The following is a 7893-nucleotide window of genomic DNA, read 5'->3' as shown; positions in this document are numbered from 1 at the left end:
TGAGGGATAAGCGGATTTTGCCCAAAGCAACAGTGGCCTGGGAAAAGCTCTCCTGGGAAGAATGTGTTTGTGGGGAACTGAGCTCGGTCAGCCTGACAAGGAGCTGTGTAGCAAGTGCAGTGTGTAAATTATTTCCTACAGTGCTGTTTTCCCCCTCCTGCCAAGCACATCAGACTTGAGTTACTCCAAGGAAAGCTCAGGACAAGGACTCTGGAAGCATTTCTGATGGACAGAGAGCAAAGGGAGAACGGAACTACGGTGTTTGCCTGCAAAGGTAAAGCCAACAACCACCACAATCTCATGGAAAACTAAACTAAACTCTACAAAACAGTCAGAGAAAAACCAGGATCTGCTGCTGAAAGCGGCTCAGCTACTTCTGGAAAACTGCAAGAATTGCCTCGCCCGGGAAGGACTTCCCGGCAGCAGGAAAGAGGAAGAACACCATAAATCCCAAGTTCTTTGCAATTCCTTTTGGTCAATTCCGTGTTCCAGCCCCTCCCCAAACCCCCCATCCCCTCCCCCCCCCCGAACTGGCCAACCTGCAACACCTCAAACCCGGGAACCGCCCGAGGGACACGCTGGGAGGACCTGCCAGGCCCCCCCAGGGGTGGGGGGGGGACAGAAACCAGCTCTGAGCAACCAAGGAGGGCGGGGTGGGGTGCTTGTTTCAGTCGTCAAAGTCGGGAATGTCGTCGTAGGAGTAGCCCCGGTAGCCCTTGGAGGCGTAGTAGGCGATGCGCAGGTGGTAAAAGCCGGGCAGGAACACCAGGATGCCGATGATGAGCACGGGGATGGCCCTGTCTGTGTCCTGCAGGGGCACAGCGAGGAGATCTGCGTGAGGGGCCTTCCTTTCTCCCACATCCCAGCCTAGGGATTATCTGTAAAGTGCCTCCCAACCCAAACCCTTCCAGGATTCCATGGTTCATCCCCAAGGCCTGGCTGGGGGTGCTTTCCTGGCTCTTACATCCTGCCCAGAGGAGCTGTGGCTGCTCCTGGATACCTGGAAGTGTCCAAGGCCAGGCTGGAGCAACTTGGGCTGGTGGAAGGTGTCCCTGCCCGTGGCAGGGGTTGGAACAGGATGACCTGTAAGGTCCCTTCCAACCCAACCCATTCCAGGATTCCCCGTTTCGTCCCCCAGGCCTGGCTGGCTGAGAACAAAAACTCCATCCTAAATCAGAAGTATCTCAGGTGTCATCAGGCTGAGACTTGTAATCCTCTCCTGGCTGCAGGAACTCCTCGAGGGACCTTCTCCTGATCCCCCCTGGATGTGCAGCCAGGGCTGGGAGCCCCAGCTGAGCTCCCTGTGCCTGGAGAGCCCCCGATAGAGCCCCAGCCCTGCTGGCTCCACGCTGATAAGCGGAGCTGCCAACTGACAGCGATTCCCTGCGGCCAAGGGGCAGGGGCAGGAGCACCCAGGCAGCTCCAAAGAGCAGATCCCCTTCCCACGGATCCCCAGAGATGGGAAAACTGCTGCTGTGTCCTCGACACTCTCCTGCCCGAGTCACCAGAGGATCTGCACTGCAGGTGATGACCCCAGGCCGAGGTTTTCCCAGGACAACGAGGTGGGACATGAAACTGGACCCCAGGAGGGCAGGAAAACTCAGCCCTCCCTGGCAGGTGTCCAGCCCAGCTCTGAACCTGCTCCAGGCTGCAGGGATCACAGGGATCTGCTGCCAGGGAAATGGCTCAACGCTGTGGTGGGAACGGCTTTCCAGGTCTTTGGCTCTGGATTTCCACACTGAACACGATCACAGAATTGTGGAATGGTGAAGGCTGGAAAAGACCTGTGAGGTCATCAAGTCCAACCACAACCCACCACCACGTTCACCATTAAGTGTCACATCCACATGTTTTTTGGACAACTCCAAGGGATGGTGACTCCACCAATGCCCTGCACAGCCTGTTCCAGGGCTGAATAACCCTTTCTGTGGAGAAACCTTTTCCTGCTATCAAACCTAAACCTTTTCCTGCTATCAAACCTAAACCTTGTCCTAATATCAAACCTAAACCTTGTCCTAATATCAAACCTAAACCTTTTCCTGCTATCAAACCTAAACCTTGTCCTAATATCAAACCTAAACCTTGTCCTAATATCAAACCTAAACCTTGTCCTAATATCAAACCTAACCCTTTTTCCTAATATCAAACTTAAACCTTTTCCTGATATCAAATCTAAACCTCCCCTGGTACATCCTGAGGCTGTTTCTTCTGCTCCTGTCACCTGATGGTTCACGAGGGCCCAGGGCAGCTTTGAGGGCTGGGCAGGAAATGCAAAGCTGATAACAGGTGTAATTAAGGTGCAATTAAAGTAATTAAAGCACTCACTCCTTTGCTGATGTACCCTGCCAGCAGCAGGGCTCCGATGATGATGAGGAAGGTCCCGATCATGAAGAGCACAACAGCCAGGGCGATGGCCTTGTAGGGGATCTTTGGTGGGCTCTTCTTGAACTGGATGGCAAGACCCCAAACACAGCCCAGGTTAACTCAGCACAGCTCCCCTCCCAGCAGGGCAGGGCTGGGAATCCCACGGGTGGCACGGGACACAGGGCTGAGGCAGCTCCTCCATCAGGAACCCTGCCCATGGAGACCCTGCTGAGCCAGCCCTCCCACCCAGCCCTTCACCTCTGCTCCAGGTCTCACCTCCCCCCGTGGAAACTCATCTGTTAAACAGCCATCCCTGTTCCCAGGGAAGCTCCACGGTTTTCCAGGGGGGAAGGGCCGAGGTGGTGGCTCCCACCCGGCTTTGTCCCTCTGCCAGAGAGGCACAAACGAGCAGCTGCCCGTCAGGGCAAAGCTGCCTGTCCTGCTTCACAGTCCCCTTTTCCTACCTGCAGGTCAATGTATCCATCATCAGTGCTGGAGAGCTTGGAATATTTCACCTTGCTACTGGGAATGCCAGCGGAGAGGTTGGTGCGGGACGGCATCATTCCATGGAGGGCTGGGCATCACCCAGAGCCTGGGAGACACAGGCAAGAGCAAAAACATGGGAGAAAAGAATGGGGTGGTGGAGTCTGGGAGCAGCAGATCAAGTTTCTGAGGGGAAGCTAAAGAGTCAAAGCTGTTCCAACCGAAAGGCAAAAATCTGCCCTTCAAAAGTCGTTCTTCGTAAATGAAAACTTTTCAAGGTATTGAAGCTTTTGATTCTAAGCTTGAAATGCAAAATGGGCGCAGCTGCAAAGGGGGTTTGCCAATTCTGAAAGCAAAAGCCAAGCTTAAGGTTTGAACCTGCGCTTAAAACCAGACTGAAATTCCCGAATATCCTGCCATGGCCAGCCCAGCTCCCAGTGGGATCCTGGTGCCAGCAGGGAGGTGTCCCAGCCCCAGCTGCTTCTGGACAGGGACACCAGCAAGTGAACCCAAACCAGAGAGAAACAAAGCAGCTCTTTTGCTGAGAAAGTGTGGAATAAAGAGGACAGAAGTGCACATTCCAGCTGTATCCAGGAAAGGATAAAGACACTCCTCCCAGAACAGGATTTAGCACTAAAGGTGATGCATCTCCACAAAACCCTTGGTGCCCCCACATTCCCCACTCAGGGTTGTTCCTCCTGCTGTAAATTTGACTTTTTTTAAAAACAAAAAACCAAAGCCCTCTGATCTTAAACCCCCACAGCTGAACCTTCAGTTTGAACCTCGGGGCTTGGTTTGGTAGCAAAACCCAACTATAGAAAGTCTTTTAGGAAATACCTCCCACCCACAGGGTGGTATTCCCAGCTCCTCACACATCCCTGCTTTTCAGGTCCCAAACACCCCCGGGGTCTCCTAAAACCCCCACACACATCCCTGGGGGTGGATGTGCAGGAGGGGAAGAAGCCAAAATAAACCATCGCTTCTGAAATGAAAGCCACATTTCCCCACTCGGCTCCATCTCCCCCTTTTTTTTTTTCTCACCCACCACCCCATTATTCACCAGTTTTTTTAGTAACTTCTTAGGAATTATTTCTAATTTACACCTGCACAAGTTGCCTGCCTTTCCCGTACACCACCTGTGAACAAGAACGAAGCTATTCGCGACAAATGCATAAAAAAAATACTCTCTCGGGGAGTTTAAGGGTCAAGTTAAACCCCATTAAGCCTCACACTGAGCCTGGAGTGCCTTAAATCGCTTCAGGAGCAGAAACAGGGAATATTTACTTTATATAAATAAACAAGCAACTAAGCAATTTATAAGGCCAAAATAACCAAGGCTGTAATCCCAGATCTCGGCCGTGTTTTAAGCCGGGGGAGGATCCGGGAAACGCGAACGGGGATTCCCAGATTATCCCCTAAAAAGCGGAGCAATATTCCACATGGGACATACATGGGACATACGGAGGGGCTGGGGGGGATTGGGGAGGGGTCACTCCGGCCCTTTTGGGAGCTCACAGCTCACCGGGGACACCCCAAAACATCCCCGGGACATCCCAAAAACATCCCCGGGACATCCCGAGGTGTCCCCGGCGCATCCCGAGGTGTCCCCGCACCGCCGGTCCCCGGCTGGCCCCGGGCGCTCCCAAACCCCCCTAAGCCCCCCCAAAATCCCCCCCAGCCCCCGTACCTGGTGCCGGCCCGGCCCTTCCGCGCTGCCCGGGAAGTTTATCCCGGTGACGGCGATTTCCTTCCAGGTCACGGCGGCGCCCGCGCCCCGCCGGCCATTCCCGGCCTCGCCTTCCAGGGGAAAAAACCGCTGGAATTGCAGAGCTCTTGGACCGTGTCCCTCGGGATCACCCCCAGGGTTCACATCTTAGGGGAGGGGGGGGTTTATGGAGCAGCGGCTCCGTCCGCGCCTTCCCACAGAGAGGCTTTCCCGAAGGATGCTCTTCCAGCCGGGAATATCCCGGGACATCCCTGCAGGGCCGGGGAGGGGACGGACACACACACAGAGCACCGGGAATGCTAAAGCAGAGCGGACGGGTTGGGGATGTGGCTCCTCCAAGGAGCTTCCCGAGGGAGCTGCTTCCTGGGAACGAATAAAATACGGGCTGGATTTGGAGCCCGAGTAGTCCAATCTCCTTAAATCCCAGAGAATTATCCCTCCTCCCTTCTTATTTATGACCTCCTTGGTAGGAAAGTGTAAATATATAAACTACTAAAACTGCCTCTCAAACAGGGAGGAAACCCCGGCATTTATTAACCCTCCCCAGGCTTTTTTTTTGCACTTAGTTGGTTATTTTGTTTTGTTTTATTTTAAAGGGAATATCCTTTAAAATTTTCATGATCTGGGCCTGGCAAAGTTAAAGGTCCAGCTGCTTTCAGGGTTTATGCAGAAACCAAACAGGACACACGTGGGTGAGGAGCAATGGTAAAGGATGTTCCTTGCAACCCACAGGCTGCACAACTTGGGTCATTTCAGCTGTGAAAATAAGCAATTAAACAATTTGGCTGATTTTGACAACGTGTTTATGGGTAGAACAGCACAAAGGAAGAGTTTGGTGGCCTCTGCTACAGCTGGAAGTTGCACCGAAAAGAATTTGCTTCAATCACTGGCTCTACACCCCAGAATCCTTCCCTATTTCCGTGTCACAAACCCTGGATTCCCCGCCGAAGCCAAAGTCCCCACAAAATCCTTCCAAAGCCAGTTTGCCGTGGGCACCACAGGGCTGATCCCACCCCAGCACCACGTCTGGAGGGACAAAAAGCCCCCTGGTTCTTTAAGGCTTCTGCCACTACCGTGCTGAAAAACTTCAGGGTCGGGGATCTTCCTTTCCAGGCTTTTCCTGAAGGTTCTGAATTAACCAGCCGAGGAAGTTGAGGGTAAATGGAGACACGGGACAGCTCAGCGTGGGAGGCACCTGCAGCACAGCAGCAAATCGGGGTCCAAACCATGGAATCCCAGACCAGTTTGGCTTGGAAGGGATCGGAAAGATCGTCTGGTCCCACCCCCTGCCACGAGCCCGAGTCGCTCCAAGCCCCGTCCAACCCGGCCTCGGGCACCTCCAGACCATCCCCAGGAGCGAAGCAGGGCTGCTCCCAGCAGGATCAAGGTCCAGGGCACGGGGGAATCCTGTCCCCGGCTCCAGCAGGGAGCGGTGTCCATCCCACAGCGGCAGCGCCGCCGCTCTGACCCAGCGGGATCCGTTTCCTCTCCGGCACCGCCACCTTGTGCCATCCTCCCGCTCCGCCACTCGGCCCTTCCAAGGGAGCTTTTCAGGCCGTTTGTGTTCGAGCTACTCCCGAGTTGCCGAGCAGTGGGAAGGACACGCCCTCCTGGAAAAATATGCTTAAAACCACGGAATCGTTGGGGTTGGAAAAGATCTTTAAGATCAGCAAGTGCAGCCATCAGCCAGCACCACCACCGTGCTCACCTCTTACCCATATCCTCATCCACAGGTGTTTTGGGACATTTCCAGGGGTGGGGACTCCACCACCTCCCTGGGCAGCCCCTTCCAAAGCTTTACAACTGGGGAGGGCAGCAGGGAAGGTGTGGGAGAGGCTCCCACCGACCATCCACGGACCGTCCCCGGGCGCAGCTTCACCTCAGAACAGCAGAGCCGGAGCCAGGAGGGGTCCCAGCGTGACCTGGGGGTCCCGGTGCCACCAGTGCCCTCAGGGGAGCCCTCGAGGCAGCCACAGGGACACTCCCAGCCCGAGGCAGCCCCGGCACCCCCCGAGGGGATGGTTGTTACAGAACCCCTGCCCTTGAATCACAGGTAGGTCATGGGAGGTGATTCTGCCCCCTCAGGTGAGACCCCACCTGCAGAGCTGCTCCAGCCCTGGAATCCCCACAATCAGAAGGATTTGGAGCTGCTGCAGAGAGTCCAGAGGAGGCCCCGGAGCTGCTGCCAGGGCTGGAGCCCCTCTGCTCTGGAGCCAGGCTGGGACAGCTGGGGGGGTTCACCTGGAGAAGAGAAGGATCCAGGGAGAGCTGAGAGCCCCTGGCAGGGCCTAAAGGGGCTCCAGGAGAGCTGGAGAGGGACTGGGAACAAGGGAGAATGGTTTCCCACTGCCAGAGGGCAGGGAGAGAGGGGATATTGGGAAAGAACTGTTGGCTGTGAGGGTGTTGAGGGGCTGGGCTGGAATTGCAAGGCCAGGTTGGAGCAACCTGGGCTAGTGGAAGCTGTCCCTGCCCATGGCAGGGGGTGGCACTGGATGAACTTTAAGCCCAGGCAGCTCAGCACCTGGCAGAGCTTTGATCCACCCCCCTAAAACACATTTCAACAGGACAAACCCCATGAAATTATATCCTTTTATTCCCAAGTTTCAGTTAGAATATCAGCTTCAAAAATAAATGAAGTCAAGTCACATAAACTTGTGGCATAATAAAAACATCAACCCTAAACTACACAGGTGAAACTCCAGGAGACATCCTGACTCATTAAATATTGTCCCCCTTCTCCTGCACAAGTCGAGAGGAGTCAGAAATTTCACCTTCAGACAGCATCCAAGAGATTATTGGGAGTACAGGAACAGACTAGGAAAACCCCAACGATTCCTATTTCCAAAGATACCAAAGAGAGCAAGACAGAAAGTTGAAAAATATTTACAAAGGTATCTACAGGCCAAGCCTAACAGTGCTCCCAGGATGCTCCAAGGCACTGGAATTGCTATCAACACCATTCCCTTCTCCAAGCCACGAGCAGCTCCCCCTCAGTCCTGCCCCACTTAAGAGCCTTCCTGCTGGTCCTCGATCTTTGGGGCCAGGTAGTACTTCAGGTGTCCCATGTCAGCGATCTTGTACTCCACCACTGCCAAAGAGAGAGGGGGGAAAAGGGTCTTCAGAAGGTTCTACAGCAAAGTCAACTCACAAGCTCCAATCCTGCAAGATTTCTCCAGCAGAGCCACTTGCACTCACCCAGAGGAACGTCTGCAGACATGCTGAGTGTGACTGTAGGGGACAGGGGGGTGGCTTTGGTGAAGAAGTTCAGGTACCTCAGGGCAAAGGTCAGCTGGACTGGCTCGTTCATCTCTATTGTGACC

The 7893-nt window shown here is 54.4% G+C and overlaps 2 protein-coding genes across 4 annotated transcripts in view; both read right to left on the bottom strand.

Moving 5' to 3' along the window:
* On the bottom strand, positions 1-4647 carry TMEM230 (transmembrane protein 230). Of its 3 annotated transcripts, none has more exons than XM_027907753.1 (4): positions 4535-4647; positions 2829-2956; positions 2326-2448; positions 1-808 (listed from the first exon to the last, which is right to left on the bottom strand). In XM_027907753.1, exons 2-4 carry the CDS (start codon positions 2925-2927, stop codon positions 668-670), a joined length of 363 nt encoding a protein of 120 aa, XP_027763554.1. In that variant the 5' UTR covers positions 2928-2956; positions 4535-4647; the 3' UTR covers positions 1-667. The 3 variants fall into 3 exon arrangements, with proteins under 3 accessions (XP_027763554.1, XP_027763553.1, XP_027763555.1); XM_027907752.1 differs by having other exon boundaries at positions 2829-2962; positions 4534-4615; XM_027907754.1 differs by lacking the exon at positions 4535-4647 and adding an exon at positions 3908-3948.
* A 2481-nt stretch (positions 4648-7128) lies between these two features.
* The window catches only part of LOC114070391 (proliferating cell nuclear antigen), a 2757-nt gene continuing 1992 nt past the window's right edge, over positions 7129-7893 (bottom strand). Inside the window, exon 5 of the mRNA XM_027907751.1 lies at positions 7129-7661. Within this exon, the coding sequence (XP_027763552.1) occupies positions 7579-7661 (83 nt within the window). The 3' untranslated portion in view covers positions 7129-7578. The remainder of the gene's footprint in view (positions 7662-7893) is intronic.

This window comes from Empidonax traillii, unplaced genomic scaffold (assembly GCF_003031625.1).
Source record: "Empidonax traillii isolate 1590-97213 ecotype Southwest subspecies unplaced genomic scaffold, ASM303162v1 scaffold1538:size123251, whole genome shotgun sequence".
Taxonomy (NCBI): domain Eukaryota; kingdom Metazoa; phylum Chordata; class Aves; order Passeriformes; family Tyrannidae; genus Empidonax; species Empidonax traillii.
The sequence above is the reverse complement of the archived record's forward strand: the minus strand, read 5'-3'. Positions and strand labels throughout refer to the sequence as shown.

Bases quoted from the DNA above. Each gene is read 5' to 3' on its own strand.
- TMEM230 (XM_027907753.1), bottom strand. From the start codon at position 2,927: ATGATGCCGTCCCGCACCAACCTCTCCGCTGGCATTCCCAGTAGCAAG. The intron at 2,449-2,828 runs GTAGGAAAAGGG...CTTGCCATCCAG, and splicing joins ATGGATACATTGACCTGCAG to TTCAAGAAGAGCCCACCAAA. The intron at 809-2,325 runs GTGAGTGCTTTA...GTGCCCCTGCAG, and splicing joins CAGGGTACATCAGCAAAGGA to GACACAGACAGGGCCATCCC.